The sequence below is a fragment of the Sarcophilus harrisii genome, chromosome 2 (genome assembly GCF_902635505.1).
Source record: "Sarcophilus harrisii chromosome 2, mSarHar1.11, whole genome shotgun sequence".
Taxonomy (NCBI): domain Eukaryota; kingdom Metazoa; phylum Chordata; class Mammalia; order Dasyuromorphia; family Dasyuridae; genus Sarcophilus; species Sarcophilus harrisii.
Window position 1 is genome coordinate 107,658,210 of NC_045427.1, and position 18,008 is coordinate 107,676,217.

General features: G+C 35.2%; 1 protein-coding gene across 3 annotated transcripts in view; it reads right to left on the bottom strand.

Annotated features, from left to right (window-relative positions):
• PELI1 (pellino E3 ubiquitin protein ligase 1) overlaps positions 1–18,008 on the bottom strand; it is a 66,621-nt gene that overhangs the window by 10,472 nt on the left and 38,141 nt on the right. For all 3 annotated transcript variants that reach the window (XM_031950560.1, XM_031950561.1, XM_031950562.1), the window contains exons 2-3: positions 4,699–4,839; positions 1,855–1,984 (exon numbers count right to left, since the gene is read on the bottom strand). In XM_031950560.1, coding sequence (XP_031806420.1) covers positions 1,855–1,984; positions 4,699–4,769 — 201 coding nt within the window. In that variant the 5' untranslated portion in view covers positions 4,770–4,839. The remainder of the gene's footprint in view (positions 1–1,854; positions 1,985–4,698; positions 4,840–18,008) is intronic.

Genomic DNA, 18,008 nt, shown 5'->3' on the forward strand with positions numbered 1-18,008 from the left:
AAGTGGAACATAGTAAGTCATGGAAGCTGGGGAAGTTCCTTAACTGAGAATATGTTTGAGAGGACAAAAGCCAAGTCTAAAGAAAGATATTCTCAAGCATGTATATAAACACACTTGTGAATTTATCTTCCTCAAAAATCTAGAAGCAGTCCAAATTTACTCACTAAACTTTCTCACTAATATAGTGATTCTATCATATACTTTGATCATTCTTTCCCTACTGGCCAGGATAAGACTGATGACAGCTAAAAAGTGTTTGTGTTTTAGGACTGCTAGTTTAAATCTCTGGTTTTTATGACTATATGATGATCAATTCTGATGGACATGGCTCTCTTTAACAATGAGATGATTCAAACCAGTTCCACTTGTTCAGTGATGAAGAAAGCCATCTACACCCAGAGAGAGAGGACCGTGGGAGCTGAGTGTGGACAACAACATTTTATTCTCACTCTCTCTGTTGTTATTTGCTTGCATTTTGTTTTCTTTCTTAGTTTTTTTTTTTTCTTCCTTCTTGATCTGATTTTTCTTGTGCAGCAAGATAATTATTCCATGAAGAGGAATTAGAATGGGATAATCAACTCAAATATATATTGGATTTAATATGTATTTTAACATATTTAACAGGTGTTGGACTAGTTAGGGGGGTTGAGGGAAGAAGGGGAAATTTGGAACAAAAGGTTTTGCAAGAGTCAATGTTGAAAAAATTACCCATGCATGTTTTGTAAATACAAAGCTTTCCCCCCCAAAGTTAAAATATTTATTTCTTAAAGAGTAAAGATTGTACAACAATTGTAGCCCAAGAGCTGGGGTACTTTCTAGAGTAATGGGTTAATTACCAAAATAAGAAAAGTTAGAGTTGCCTATCCTTTAATCAAAATGTATTTTTTCAGAGTCATTGTATTATTGATGGTAAGAAGGTCATAGGAGAAGAGAAAACCTAAACAACTCTTTCTTAATTTTTCCTTCCCCTAAAAAGCCTTGTAGGAGGCTTCTAGTTTTTAAAAAAATTTGCTATCAGTGCTAAAAATCCAATATGCCTACCTAAATACAGTGAGAAATGAAAGGCAAGAGACTACTACTATGACAGAATGTATACAGTGTCAGAAACTGTCACTGATTGGGATGTTTTGTTTTATTTTCAAGGAAGGGCTCAATCTGGGGGCTGAATATTTTTTTTAAAAACCAATGTAATAACTACAGTTTGATTTTTGGTATGAAGTAGATGGATTTATGTTAATAATGAACTTAGTGTTCATTGTTGCTTGTTGAACACAGAAATCTTATCTAAGCTCTTCCTTTATACTGGTTCACACCAATAATCCTTTAACTTTTCCTATATTAAGATACAAGTAACTAAGCTCTGAGAAAAGAAGTATGAAGTAGAAATGTGAAAATATTAAAGAGAAATACACTCAACTCATACTTCAAAGGATCTGTGATTTAGTCTGTCAGACAATAACATTTCCATGCCTTAGCAGTCTAGACTTCCTGAGTTGCTAAATGGACATATATGTGCGCGCGCGCGCACACACACATAACACATACACACACACACACACACACACACACACACACCCCTCTTCCTTACTTTCTCCACTCCCCTATCTGTCTGCTTTCAAACTTAGACTGGTCTTCTGATATAGCATCTGCAAAAAAGACCACAGGCTAGGTCTTTCAAGTCTTACCAGACCCTCCTGCTATCATATAGTCTTTGAGAGCCCTGGAGTATTTCCTGATAGTGAACCTAAAGTTCCCTGTGCCATGAAGAGGAATTAGAATGGGATAATCAACTCAAATATACTTCATTTCCCCACCCAGAGTTCACTTTTCCCTTTCATACAGAAATCTAATTACCTTTGCAGCTTGAGGGGTGCAGGCAATATGCACAGTGCTGGGCTTCACCCCATTTGCCTTAGGTCTTTTAAACAAAGCAAACCTACTTTTTCTCCTTCCTCTATCACCATTTGGGAGTGACCCATTATACCTGATGGAGAAAAAAAAAGTTAAGTAACCACTTGTGATTATAACCTTACTATTTTTTTTCCCTAGCAAAGTAAATTCTCAATTACCTCCCAAGTTGTTATCTACAGTCAGAATCTTCTCCCATCTATAGATGATTCCCATACCAGATGCTGACACGAGGGAAGTGAGGGAGGTGAGAGAGAAGGGGGGGAAGAATCTGTTAACTAGGCTTGTCTTATTTCACATTTACAGAGAAATGACTTTTGGATTATCTATTGTTCTTAATTAATGGCACCTCTCCCCCTTTACCATCAAAGATAATCAAGGGTTGATTAATGGCAGAGCAGCTATCTACTTATGACTCACTTTTAAAAATATGGTGACTGTTTGCATGTGCTAATACAACCTTTAAAAGTACAGTACGTATTGTTCAAAATAGACTCTGCTTTAGTTGTGGAGCAAAAGCTTTAAATAGCTGAACTTTTAAAATAAGGAATTTTTAGATGTGTTAGGTGAAGAAAATTAACTCTCCAATGCATACACAGAGTGTGCTGGAAGAAATATGTAAAACAGACTACCTATTTAACTAAGATGCATGCCAACTAGAAGAACTCTCTATGGACATTTTTTTTTTCCTATTGATACATATCCTGTCTCCAGAATCAGTGGTTTTTAGAGATCAGGCTAATATTAACAAAGTACCAAACAAGCAAGACCTTCAAAATGATTTCCTTCCTCCCCTGTTTTGACCTATGTTCCATCCTGAGCTGCATTGGCCCAATACTTGGCCACTCCTCTCATCTGTTTCTAAAAGCTTAATATGGGCTTGTAGCGGAGGCCAAAGACTACAAAACCAGAAATGTTGTTATCTTAAGCTAAAGAACTGACTGTTGCTCCTTGAATACTTGTCTAATTCAAGTATAAAGAGGAAAAGATGACTGTTTAGCATGGAAAATGTATTTTTGAATTTCAGAGATTGTAATGATAATTCAAAAAATGTAAATAATACATCACATATATGTAAGAATTATTCCAGAAAATCTCTGCATCTTTCACACTGGGGAATTTAATCCATTAATACACAATCAGTTGTGGCTGGCACCAGTGTGGTGCCATTAATCCCAATGCAATTCCTCTATCCCCTTACTAACCTCTCTTTAGTTCTGATTCATTCCTCCCCCTTAAGAATCTGTGTTTTGTCTGTCCTAAAATTGTACATCTGAAGCTCAAAGTATTTTCCCAAACAGCAACGGCATAAAATTAACAAGCCTTTCCAGTTTTATTTTGTTACTTTTAGATTGTAGGGGGAAGCATCACTTTCATTTTAAAGAAAGGAGCATCATATACAGAAGTGACTGCTGTGGTGGGAGAACAAGAGAAATAAGAAGGAAAAGATAACAAAATGTTAGTTGGAAATGAATGTGATATGGAAAAACATATGGGTTGAATTTCAAACTTTTTCAAATGGCTCTCAACTCTTCTGCTAAGGGAGTTAAGATTTCACACAGTTTCTCAGAAATGAGCTATGTCATCCCATCACTAATAAGATTTAAAGTTGAAACAGTATACTAATTATTATAATAAATTCAAATGACAGTCTAAAAGCTATGTTTGTGATAATGCTCAGAATAGTTTTAGATGTTAAAAGAAGCCTAAAAAACATCTTATCTAATTCCTGCTTTTACAGAAAACTAAAACTTACAGCAGGGATTCTTATTTTAACCTCTCAGACAGTCTGTCTGGTAGAGCCTCCGTACCCCTTCTTAGAATGGTTTTAAATGCATAAAATAAAACATACAATTGTCAAGGAAAGTAATTATATTGAAATACAATTGTCAAAATATTTTTAAAACTTCATGAACCCCAGGTTCAGAATCCTTGACCTATAGGAAAAATGACCTACTCAAAGTAATACAAGTGACAGAAGTAGGATTAAAATACATCTTTTGACTTCCAGCATTAGGTCATCTTTCCACCATACTACATTGCTTTCTCAATTACTAATACTCTCTGTGGCATTGTACATTTTTATACACGGAACACCTGTACCATACTGACTGTTACTGTAGATATTTGGAATCTCTGAAGTGATTTTCCTGTGGAGGTTGACATTAGGTAGAAGGACTGACCTGGTATAGTTTATTTGGTCAACTAATTACAAAAAGAAATAAATAAGTGAATTCCCTCCAGTTCCTAAATCCAAGGAGTATGTCAATGAGATATATAGATGAAATGCCACTGACATATTTTGCAGACTTAACAAAAAGAAAGAAAAATGGGTTTTAAGTATAAAAAGCTACTTTTTATTCATAACAGAGTTATGAAGCTAATTCCAACTTGAACACAGGCGGTAACCCCTTTAAGGGACAACAAAGCAGTAAGAACCTTGCTTTTGTGAAAGATATTTACAATATGGGAAAGAGTATGGATCTTTTGCAAAATTCAGTGTGGTAAATCTTTTATCTTGTGATGGGTAAAAGAAGGTATGTCAAGGAAAAGCTTCTAATGAATTGTTATGTGGCCTTGGTTAAGTGTCTTAAGTTTCCCCATTTGTCAAATATGCCATATTTATTGACAATATGAAGTTAGTGTCTATATGGATTTTGAAAACCTTAGAATAGAATGATAACAGTGTTTTCATTTTTATAGAGGTCTGACCCAATAAGACTGTTTCTAGCTTTAGCGATTCTACAGTTTCAGTTTTTGCTGGATACTCTTGTGTTTATGAAGCCTTACCCTAAGACAATGAGTTCACCATATTTAACTGGTGACTTAGATGGATGATTTTCTTGATCAGGAGAAAACATGAGCTTAGTTTTTTTGTCTCAAATCCTTGTGTACTGATCAGGAGCCTGGGGACACCTTTTGCATTATTTCCTAAAAGAAAAAAGAATACATTTTTCATTAATGGTATAAAAAAATGAATTTCACATGAAATGAGCAGTTTCATGTAAGTCTCCCCAGGCCTTTCTGAAATCATCCTGCTGATCATTTCTTATAGAAAAATAATATTTCACAACATTCATATACCATAACTTATTCAGCCATTCTCCAACTGATGGGCATCCACTCAGTTTCCAGTTCCTTGCCATGACAAAAAGGACTGCTACAAACATTTTTGCACATATCCCAACTTTTCTCACAATTTCCCCCCCTTCTCTCCACTAACAACTTTCATCACCTCTCATGTGGACTACTGCAATAGCCTCTAGTCCTTTCCTATTCCAATACATTCTCCACACAGAAATAAGTGATTTTCCTAAATTGAAAAGACTGATTAGGTCATTCCCTTCCATCCCTCTCACTGTGCTACCTCCCCCTCCTAGGCTCTCTCCTTCCCCCATTCCTACACTTCTCTGTATGTCATTTAAAGTTCCATATTGCCTTTTTAGTCTTGTTACACATTAATCTTTTCCATGATCCCTACAGGCCAGTGACACTAGTTCTGCTATTCTTCACAACTAAAATCCATTTCTATCCCCATGTCTTAGTACTTCTCCAGTACCTGCAATGTTCTTTCATCCTTATCACTAGCTCCTAGACTCTTGATCTCCTTCAAGATTCAGCTTGAGAGATACTTTATGTATAAAGCCTTTCCTAGTTAGGTTGTTTTTTATATCTTTATGTGTATATATTGTCTTCCCAGTAAAATGTAAATTCTTGGGAAGGGAACGTTTTATTTTTGTCTCTATTTTTAGCACCTAGTTTCAATGACTGGCACATAGTAGACACTTAACTATGTCCTTGCTAATTGACATCTAGATCGAGCCCTTTGATCTAATGAAAAAATGATGTAAATGATATAACCAAAAATAATCTGATTGCTCAGGATTCCTTTTGCGTCACTGATTGCCACATAACTGACAAAAATGTTTCAATGTTTTAAACAGTAAAACATAAAATAAGGGAGAAAAGAAAAATAAATGAATGATTACCAATTCATATAATCCCACTAAAATATATATGCTCAGATTGTCCATTTCAACTGGGACTGAACTAAGACCTGAAGTTCTATACATCTATCCTTTCTCTAGTCTCTACTGTCACTTCAATTTCATATCTTAACTCTTTTTTTTTTAAAGTTTTTTATTTTCAAAACATATGCATGTTAATTTTCAACATTTACCCTTGCAAAATCTTGTGTTCCAGAATTTTTTCCTTCCCTTCTCTCCTCCCCCTCCCCTACACAGCAAGTAATCCAATAAATGTTAAACACTTGCAGTTTTTCTACACCTATTTCTAGAATTATCAGATCAAAATAAATAAATCAGATCAAAAAGAAAAAGGAAACAAAATGCAAGCAAACAACTAAAAGAGTGAAATTACTATGTAACACAATGCAAGCAAACAACATCACAAACAGTGATCCATACTCAGTTCCCTAGTCCTCTCTCTTTGGGTACAGATGGCTCTCTCCATCACAAAACCATTGCCTGAGGAATGCATGAGGAAAATGCTTCATAAAATGTAGCATTGTTTTTAATCTACCAAGGAGTAAGATGGGATTTCATAAGAGAACATTAGAAAAATTACCTACTTATCTGAAGAATGAAAAATTTAATTTTAATAGTACAGAAAACCTTAGCAATTTATCATGTTACATCAGAAAATTGTAAAAGCAGAAACATTTCACGTTTTTCTTGGACCTGACATATACGCAGATTACCAATTTAGAGAGTTATTTTAGATACATACATATATCAGTGGTTAACATCGTCAAGAAATACTATTTGCTAATGCAATCAAAAACTATACTGGCTAGATTGAGGTTTTCCTTTAAGGAAAATAATTGGATAACCAAAGAAAATATATAAAGAAGTTCTTTGGTGAGATGCTGAAACAAATTTAAATACTTCACCAAAGTATTTCCTTTCTCCAAGAAGTTTTGTTGGATATCAAGGCCTCAAAAAGAATACTATCTCTCTTCAAACAATATATTAGACAAAAGATTCACTTTGTTCACACTGGTTAAGTGGTAACAAGAAATTTTAACATGTTGTAACAGGACTGGTGTTCACCCCCTCCCCATTAACTACACAAACAAAAAGACAGGAGGGGGAGGAGGGATGTGTGAGTAAGACTCAGACAGTGCCTCCTTTGCTACCAGCTTCTTGGTCACATGGGAGCTGGGCCCTTATGACATGGTAGATTTCTGAAGATCACAGAAGTCACCCAAACCTGTTCTTATGAACAGATGTATTTCCACATGGAAACAAGGTGGGTTTTTATCTATAAAAGCTATGTCAGGGCAAGGTAAACACTAATTGCTCAATGAGTTATGAAATCTCATTTTTATCCCAAAATTGAACCTGAACAGGGTAACCACTGGATTTGGGCCTAATCCCAACATGAATCTTAAACTACACTGTAGCAAAATTATTATTCAAATCACAGGTGAACTGTACTGATCAATTTCTCAATTTAGAATAGTAATTGATGCTATGAATTTAAGCCTCTAGCTTCAAAGCTATTACAATAGAATTCTTTAATCTTTTTTTTAGTTAACTTTAAGTATGGAGTATATTCCTGAGCTTTGGGTCAGATGCCCAATTTTTAAAAATTTCTATGTTAGATTCCAAAAAATAATGACTTTTTAAAAAACTTATCATTGATACTTGGTGGATTTTCAGATTGTAGGAATGCTGTATACCTTCTATGCAAGTATAATCCTTATGCAACTATAGAGTCTTGTTGAGATGGTTTTCATATTTTACCAAGTCATTTTTATAGATTTTTAGAAATTACTTCACTTAAAAAAATACAATTCACAAGCATTTATTAAGTGCTAATTACATGCTAGGTAACTGTGCTAAATGTAGGGAATACAAAGAAAAGCAAAAAACAGTTCTTGTGCTCAAGGAACTTGAATTTCAATGGGGGAAGCAACACTTCTAGTTAATATCTCAAAACAGCATTAACTGTATGAACATTAAATTAACTGAAAAAGGATAAATGTAATGTATTTAAAGTTTAAAAATGGACTTCCCATCAGTTGGAGAATGGCTGAATAAATTGTGGTATATGAAAATTATGGAATATTACTGTTCAGTAAGAAATGACCAACAGGATGATTTCAGAAAGGGCTGGAGAGACTTACACGAACTGATGCTGAGTGAAATGAGCAGGACCAGGAGATCATTATATACTTCAACAACAATACTAGATGATGACCAGTTCTGATGGATCAGGCCATCCTCAGCAACGAGATCAACCAAATCATTTCTAATGGAGCAGTAATGAACTGAACTAGCTATACCCAGAAAAAGAACTCTGGGAGATGACTAAAAACCATTACATTGAATTCCCAATCCCTATATTTATGCACACCTGCATTTTTGATTTCCTTCACAAGCTAATTGTACAATAATTCAGAGTCTGATTCTCTTTGTACAGCAAAATAATGTTTTGGTCATGTATACTTATTGTGTATCTAAGTTATATTTTAATATATTTAACATCTACTGGTCATCCTGCCATTTAGGGGGGGGGGTGGGGGGGTAAGAGGTGAAAAATTGGAACAAGAGGTTTGGCAATTGTTAATGCTGTAAAGTTACCCATGTATATATCCTGTAAATAAAAGGCTATTAAATAAAAAAAAAAAAAAAAAAAAATGGACTTCCCAAGTAACTGATGAAGAGGAATGTCTGAGGAGCTGTTTATCTGAAAAAGATAAAGGGATTTGGGTGCATTAAAATCTCAAGTTAATAAACAAACCAAAAATGCTATTATGTTCTTAGATTATATTAAAAGAGGCATGGTGGATAAGGACTAAGAAGGTGCTAGCTATACCACAATATTCCCAAGTCAAGCCACATCAGAAACATTGATAGTATATTGTTCAATTGTAGTTACCATATTTTAGGAAGGATATTAGTAATAAACTGGAAAGGATAATAAGGCAAAAAAGACTCAGGATGCCATAAGAGTACTGGCTAAATGAACTACAGTATATTTATTCTGAAGTAAAAACTAATGGGGGTAGGGTGAAGGAGGAATGGTGCATGATAGTGGTTTTCCATTTTTGTTTTTTCAATTAAAACACATTATTTTCTCTCTCCCCTCCATACTCCCCCTTCCCAGGGGGAAAACCCAGAATAAAACAAAACAAAACAAAACAAAAAGAAAAATACAATAAATATGTATGGTTCAGCAAAACAAATCCCTACATTAGTCATGTCTAAATATATGTCTTATCATTTCCATTAGGAAGTAGATAATATGTTTCATTATCAGTGCCAAGAATTGTGATGAGTTATTGCATTATCAGTATTCTCAAGTTTTTGAAGACTGTCTTTTTTAAAAAAAAATTTATTAAAGCTTTTTATTTATAAAACATAGGCATGGATAATTTTTCAACACTGACTCTTGTAAAACCTTGTGTTTCTGATTTTCCCCTCTGTCCCCCCACCCCCTACCCATGTGGCAGGTAATTCGATACATGTTAAATATGTTAAAATATATATTAAATCAATATACGTATAACATATTTATAGTTATCTTGCTGCACAAGAAAAATCGGATCAAAAAGGGGAAAAAACTGAGAAAAAACAAAATGCAAGCAAACAACATCACAGAGAAAATACTATGTTGTGATCCACACTCAGTTCCCACAGTCCTCTCTCTGGGTTTAGATGCTCTCTTTATCACAAGGTTATTGAAACTGGTATGAATCATCTCACTGTTGGAAAGAGCCATGTCCATTTCCTGATTCTGCTCATTTCATGTAGCATCAATTCATTTAAGTCTCACCAGGCCTCTCTAAAATCATCCTGTTGATTGTTTCTTATGGAACAATAATATTCCATAACATTCACATACCATAATTTATTCAGCCATTCTCCAATTGATGGGTATCCATTCAAGTTTCCATTTTCTTGCCACTACAAAAAGGGCTGCCAAACATTTTTGCACAAGTGAGTCCCTTTCCCTCTTTTAATATCTCTTTGGGATCTAAACCTAGTAGAAACACTGCTGGATCAAAGGGTATGCACAATTTGATAACTTTTTGAGCATAGTTCCAAATTGCTCTCCAGAATGGATGAATCTATTCACAATTCCACCAACAAAGTATTGTGAACCAGTTTTTCCACATCCCCAACATTTGTCATTATCTTTTCCTGTCATCTTAGGCTGTTTCTGCTCACTTCACTTTGCATCAGTTCTTACAAGTCTTCTATTGTCCCTTTATCATTACAATATTAAATTACATTTGTCTATTATAATTTGGTCCAATTATTTCCCAACTGAAATATATCCTGTAGTTAAAAAATGAGCCGCTATTGATATTTTTATACATAGCAGTCCTTTCAATCTTTCTTTTTGGACATGATGGTGAATTTCAAGTATTCTAAAGGTTGTCTTATAGGAGGAATGATTAAACAATCTTCTTAGAATTAAGAACAATGTGCAGAAGTTGCAAAGATAAAATTGTAGGTATAATGGAAAAGAGAAAATAAAACAAAATAAAGTTCCATTAATCCCAGCTATTTACAAGTTGAATTCCTAAGCTACCTTAAAAATTAGTAGTCTCATATTTCACTGGAGTTTTGAAAAGAGATCCGTACGACCACTTGATTATGTGAAAGAGATTCTTATACAATTATGGATTGAGGCTAGAGAATCTCAGAGATAACTTCCAATTTAGATTCTGTGAATTGATAATGGTACTAAGGACAGGAATGCGATGGTAATAATGGTTTGGAAGGTAATTTGGGAAAGAAGGAAACTTTGGACAATTCTTAGCTAGAGAAGCTACTGCATTTTTCCTTCCTCTTCATTAGAATGCCTGAATAAGACAAGACTATAGTCTTAGAGCCAGGAACTTTGACAGTGATGGTAGTTGAGAAAGTCATGTGATAAAAAAGGCTTGATTTCCCATCCCAGGCAGGACATAACTGCCAATCCCAATGAAGGATTAATGTTGGAGAAATGATGTCACAATACTTTTCCATTTATTCGCTCAATAAGCATCTATTAAATATTTATGATGTGCTAGGCGCACTGTGCTAGAGATGTTCAGACAAAAATGGAAGTCTCTACCCTAAGCCATTCTCCAATTGAAAAATGGTCAAAGGATATGAACAGACAATTCTCAGATGAAGAAATTGAAACTATTTCTAGTCATATGAAAAGATGCTCCAAGTCATTATTAATCAGAGAAAAGCAAATTAAGACAACTCTAAGATACCACTACACACCTATCAGATTGGCTAAGATGAAAGGAAAAAGTAATGATGATTGTTGGAGGGGATGCGGGAAAACTGGGACATTGATGCATTGTTGGTGGAGTTGTGAACAAATCCAACCATTCTGGAGAGTAGTTTGGAACTATGCTCAAAAAGTTATCAAATTGTGCATACCCTTTGATCCAGCAGTGTTACTACTGGGCTTATATCCAAAAGAGATCTCAAAGATGGGAAAGGGACCTGTATGTGCACGAATGTTTGTGGCAGCCCTCTTTGTAGTGGTTAGAAACTGGAAACTGAATGGATGCCCATCAGTTGGAGAATGGCTGAATAAATTGTGGTATATGAATATTATGGAATATTATTGTTCTGTAAGAAATGACCAACAGGAGGATTTCAGAAAGGCCTGGAGAGACTTACACGAACTGATGCTGAGTGAAACCAGCAGGACCAGGAGATCATTATATACTTCAACAACAATACTATATGATGACCAGTTCTGATGGACCTGGCCATCCTCAGCAAGGAGATCAACCAAATCATTTCCAATGGAGCAGTAATGAACTGAACCAGCTACGCCCAGAGAAAGAACTCTGGGTGATGACTAAAAACCATTACATTGAACTCCCAATCCCTATATTTATGCCCACCTGCATTTTTTATTTCCTTCACAAGCTAATTGTACAATATTTCGGAGTCTGATTCTTTTTGTACAGCAAAATCACGGTTTAGTCATGTATATTTATTGTGTATCTAATTTATATTTTAATATATTTAATATCTACTGGTCATCCTGCCATCTGGGGGAGGGGGTGGGGGGGTAAGAGGTGAAAAATTGGAACAAGAGGTTTGGCAATTGTTAATGCTGTAAAGTTACCCATGCATATAACCTGTAAATAAAAGGCTATTAAATTAAAAAAAAAAAAAAAAAAAAAAAAAAAAGGAAGTCTCTACCCTAAAGAAGTTTACCTTTTTTCTCCTTATCCTGGCCAGGCCCTTAGCTGTTCACTGACATTATTTCATTTTCATTACTTCTGACTTCCAAATAGATGGAAATCACTTACGTTAATAAGTATTTATGAAATGTTTACTAAGTACAAACTCCAAGTTATTTACTAGCTGTGTGATCCTGAGCAAATAATAACCTGTGTTATGGGCCAGAACTCTGTACTTAAACAAGGATTCTTACAAAGTGCTAACTCAGTGGAATTGATAATACAATGGTTATCTAGTTTAGCATAGGGTGATGAATAGTTCTCTAGTTCAGTATATGTACTTAGAACTTATAGTTCCACAAGACTGACACCTACTCTACAGATTCACACCCATGATAATGTAATTAGAATAGAGCATATAAGCTGGGACAAACTCAGCCAGGGTCAGAGCCAGAAAAGACAAGGTGACAGAGACAGATTCATTTCATTGTCCACCTTTGTGGTGGCTGGAGGCTAAAGCACAAGCTGGAGGACTCAGAGCCAGATTCATTCATCCCATCTCACAGCACCATGGTGGATGGCTCTCCTCCTTAGCCTCTCCACTGAAACCAAGACTCCAGAAGGCCTCTAAAAAAGCTAGCCCAGGCCCCAGGCAAGGAAACTAGAGTGTGAAGGAGATAATAAAGGATTTGGACTTTAACACTTGGCTATTCTTGTGGTGATTACTTGGCTGAAAGGAAGGCTGCTCTAAGACCTCCAGAAAACCAAGGAGAACACTATAAAACTGTTTGCCAGTTTCCTCAACTTTAAAATGGGAATAGTACAAGCGCCTACCTTTCAGGGTCAAATGAGAGAATGACTGTAAAATGTTTAGCACAGTACCTAGCATCTAGTGTGCAATATGTAAATGCATATTCTCTTCCCCATCTTCCACACTGTGCTAGGTGCTAGAGATACATATAGAAAAATTATGACAATTTAAAGAGCTCTTATTCAAAAAGGGAGAGAACAATACATATAGAAAAATTTAGCTCCAAGATTAAATGGAAAGAACCCATAGTGATGTTACAATGGCAATATGATAAATATATTTTCTTTAAAAACAAAAAATCCCCAAACCTCATTATTTCTGATGCTGAACCATTCGAAGGCTATAAGAACTTTGGTGGCAACAACTTAATTTTTCTCATCTTCAGTATCAATGGCTCCTGAGGAATCAGGGATCATAGCACCTGCAGAGGAAGGCACTTGGCCACAACTCCACAAGAATTGTTTTCCTGGACTGTGGTGACAGAGGCCAGGTAAAAGGAGGATCAGTGATTGAGGAAGTAGAGAAGAGGAATTGTTGCTATTCCCAATGTTCGAGAGCAGTTAATGGCAATTGGTCAGTGGTTCATTTTAGTTTCAATAGGGATATTGTATATTCCTTTTCTACAAAGATTGCTTCCCTCCATTTTGGCTACAAGGGTGAAGATGGAGGCAGAACTGATAGTCTGTGGGGTGAAGGGGTAAATGGGGATGTAGATGGACTGCCATTCCTAGGTTTGGGGGCTTTAAATACTGAGCTATCCCCATGATATTAAAGGAGGTGGTTGTCAAGGTGGGTACTTGTTTCCCTCAGGGAGCCTTGCCACATTCAATTTAGGGGCTTTGCCTGCCTCATCAGTGGCAATTGGCAAACTGGTATTGGTGGTGCTGGAAATGAAGAACAGTTTCTCCATAAAGGTTGCTCCTCTCCCTAACATGGTGCTAATGCGAGGAACAGTGCTATTCCTAGGGGTTGTAGGCTCCTTGTCCACCAGAGGCAAAGGTGGTAGCAAGGATAGGAAGCCCCTTCTCCACAAAGGTCACTCAATGATGGCTATAGAATCATCTAGTTCAATAGCTCCTCACTTTATATGGAGGAAACTGAATGCCAGAAGAGTTTTTGTTTATAAAGATCTTTCCTTTAAACTTGAAACTAAACCTCTCTATTTGTGTAGTCCCTCCCCTTTTGAATATGAGCTTTTTAAAGGTTGGTTGTCTTATATTTATCTCCAGCACTTAGCACAATTAGGAAGGGGTGGGGTAGGGAAGGTAACAATAATTTCCTGGTTTGTTATTCAGCAGTTATTCATTCACGTCTGAATCTTTTTGATCTCATTTGGGGTTTCCTTGGCAAAGATACCAGAGTGGTTTGTTCGTTCTGTAGATCATTTTACAGTAAAAGGAAACTGAGACAAACAGATTTAGTAACTTGGCCAGTGTCACACAGCCAGTTCATGTCTGAGGTCAGATTTGAACTCAGGAAGAGGAGTCTTCTTCACACTAGGCCTAGCACTCTATCTACGGTGCCACCTACCTGCCACACCAATAATACTTAAAGTTTTAAGTTTTTTGTACTATGCTTGACATATTACAATCACTCTATCAAAGAATCAATAATTCTAACTAATTTCAAAGCTAAATTCAGTTGTTTTCTTTTAAGATTTTTACTTTTTCATTAGTAACAGCTGGAATTATAGATTAAGAATTTAGAACTACAATGGATCTTAGAGGTCATCTTTTTTAATCTTCTCATTTTACAAATGAGGGACTGAGTCCCAAAGAGATTAAATGACAATCCCACACAAGTACTAAGTGGCAGAGCTGAGATTCAAAACCAGATCTTATGACTTCAAATACTACTTCATTTTCGAATGTACCACTCCCAAAATGAGTCTAGTTTATCATTGAGTTTATATATAACAGAAATTACTGACTGAGAAACAGTGAGTGGGATGTTTCACTATTATGTGAATGACATCTGTTTTCCTGCAATTTTATTAAAAGTAACGCCACTCAGCCCTCTTTGTAGTGGCTAGAAACTGGAAAATGAGTGAATGCCCATCAGTTGGAGAATGGCTGAATAAATTGTGGTATATGAATATTATGGAATATTATTGTTCTGTAAGAAATGACCAACAGGAGGATTTCAGAAAGGCCTGGAGAGACTTACACGAACTGATGCTGAGTGAAACCAGCAGGACCAGGAGATCATTATATACTTCAACAACAATACTATATGATGACCAGTTCTGATGGACCTGGCCATCCTCAGCAAGGAGATCAACCAAATCATTTCCAATGGAGCAGTAATGAACTGAATCAGCTACGCCCAGAGAAAGAACTCTGGGTGATGACTAAAAACCATTACATTGAACTCCCAATCCCTGTATTTATGCCCACCTGTATTTTTTATTTCCTTCACAAGCTAATTGTACAATATTTCAGAGTCTGATTCTTTTTGTACAGCAAAATAACAGTATACTTATTGTGTATCTAATTTATATTTTAATATATTTAACATCTACTGGTCATCCTGCCATCTGGGGGAGGGGGTGGGGGATGAGAGGTGAAATATTGGAACAAGAGGTTTGGCAATTGTTAATGCTGTAAAGTTACCCATGCATATAACCTGTAAATAAAAGGCTATTAAATTAAAAAAAAAAAAGTAACGCCACTGCTTTCTATAATTGAAAGAATCCTACCTTAAAACCAGATCACCCCTTAAACTGGGCATTTTTCAAATTGCAAGGAATATTTCAAAGACCAGATATAAAGATATATAACTAAATAAAATCTGAATTTTTTCAGATAAGTGTTATACCCTTGATTTGGGGAGATATAAGATGGAGGTAAATATAGACTTAACTGAGTTCTAGATATAAATATACATAACTAGGCCTTGAAGGAAAACTTCAGAGTTTCCAATAGTTGAAAGAAAAAAAAATCAGATAAAAAAAAATCTAGTAACAGAGAAGAAATATTTTAAAACATAGAGTTAACACCATGCTACATTATTAATAGAATAAAATTCAATTTATGAGCATTTTTATTTTAAAAAAAATTTAGGGGGGCAGCTAGGTGGCGCAGTGGATAGAGCACCAATCCTGAAGTCAGGAGGGCCCGAGTTCAAATTTGACCTCAGATACTTGACACTTCCTAGCTATGTGCCTCTGGGCAAGTCCCTTAATACCAATTGCCTCAGCAAGCCAAAAAAAAAAAAAAGAAAGAAAGAAAGAAAAGAAAAGAAATCAGGATGGTGGGAAAGTAGAAAAAACAGTTGTCTCTTCCCGGATAAAATTAAATGATTTATTCTTTAATCCTTTGATATTATATAATATCAGGGACACTATTATCTTAAAAAAAAATGATAGGAGTTAGTGTTCTTTCCTCTAAATACACAAAAAGGACTTGTTTTGAGAGGAATCTCATTCAACAGATTATTATGTATCTTCTGTAAACTATTCCTGTTTCAGTTCCTAAAGAAAAAAAAAACTAAAGTTCTACATCATCTTGAATGAGATAAAGGGAAAATAAAGAGAAAAAAATGTGAGTATTGCCATTTTTCAAGCAGAAAGAACTCTAAAAAAGAATATTAATCAGAAGACCTATAATTAACTCAGCTCTCCTCCACACCCTACTCCCATCATAAGAAAAATAATTTAGGCAAGAAAGACATACATCTTACCAACTCCATATACATATTTTGCTTTCCTCATTTAAAAAAAAAAGTGCTTTAGTTTTTTTCCTTATTTGTCAAAAGATTTGCAATTCTGTTTTGATTGTGAATTCTAATATGTTGTCCTGGCAGAGATGCACAAAAGAACAGACCCTAAGCCAATATTTATGGCTAAAGATCTAGATTTGGAATAAATGGTCAATGACTCACTAAAATCTGCCAATGCTTCTAATACACCATCATTAGACAGCTACAAAAGAATAAGCTTCAGAGAGTAACACAATCCTTTCACACAATGATTCATAAAATGAAAATGGCCAATACCAAGTCCTAAATTGTATGAAAGAAACAATTTAGACTGGGGGGGGGAAATAGCTTTCAGTAATTTGCAATCAATTTATTAAGCATTACACTTTTTTGTCATAAATCACTTTTTGTTCTCCTTCAGGATACTAAGAGAATTGATATGAACAATATATGAAAATATAAAACTCTTGAAAGATATAATTTATTTCTCTCCCTAAATGAAAGGGACAATTTATATATGTCTATTTGACATATTAAAAACTCCGACATATTTTATACAAATTATGAAATGAACATTCCTTACATGGTTCCTGCATTTTCATCTGACATCAGAGACCTACCAAGGCAGCAGCAAGGTAATACTTAAAGATAAGCCATAGAACACCTACCTTTATTAGCTCTCTATCAACACATGCTAGACAAAAACAACCTAGTCTTATTAAAGTAGTTCAGGTAGGCTAAAGTAGTGCCTAACTACATTTGAGATTCAAGTCTGACTCTGTCTGCTCAGTGTTCTTTTACTTAAGCAATTCATAATGTGTGGGGGTGGGACTGTGTAATACAAACTAAGCAAACACTATATTATCCTACATTCTCTGGCCTGAAATCAGAAACCACGTCTGGCTTATTATTACTTTGTCCCCAAGGAGGTATATGGCCAAAACCTGAAGAGATGGAAGTGAAAAGAGAAAGAACTGTTTTTAACAAAAGCCTTATAGTTATTATAATAGAATATAATGTCTCAAAAGAGAACATTCTATTACTCAAAAGCATGACTGAGCTGTAACTGTACAAACTATTAGTTCTGTCACTTGGTGATGGTAACATAATTTCTTCCAAAATAATAAAATTCAGCAACTCACAATTCAATCTGATAAGAAAGATACCACATTTAAGGGATGAATATACCTTTCAATCTTTAAAAAGAAAACTATTAACCATATTATTAATATAACATTAGTAAGTCCTGGCTCTGGAGTTAAGAGGAAAAGATTCAAATATCAGCTATTATTTATTACCTGGGTGACAGAACAAATAAAAGATATTGCCAAGATTTCAAGCATGAGTGATTGAAGAGTGAAACTATAAGCAGAAAATGGGAAGATTGACTAAAGGATCTGTTTGGTAAAAAGGGTG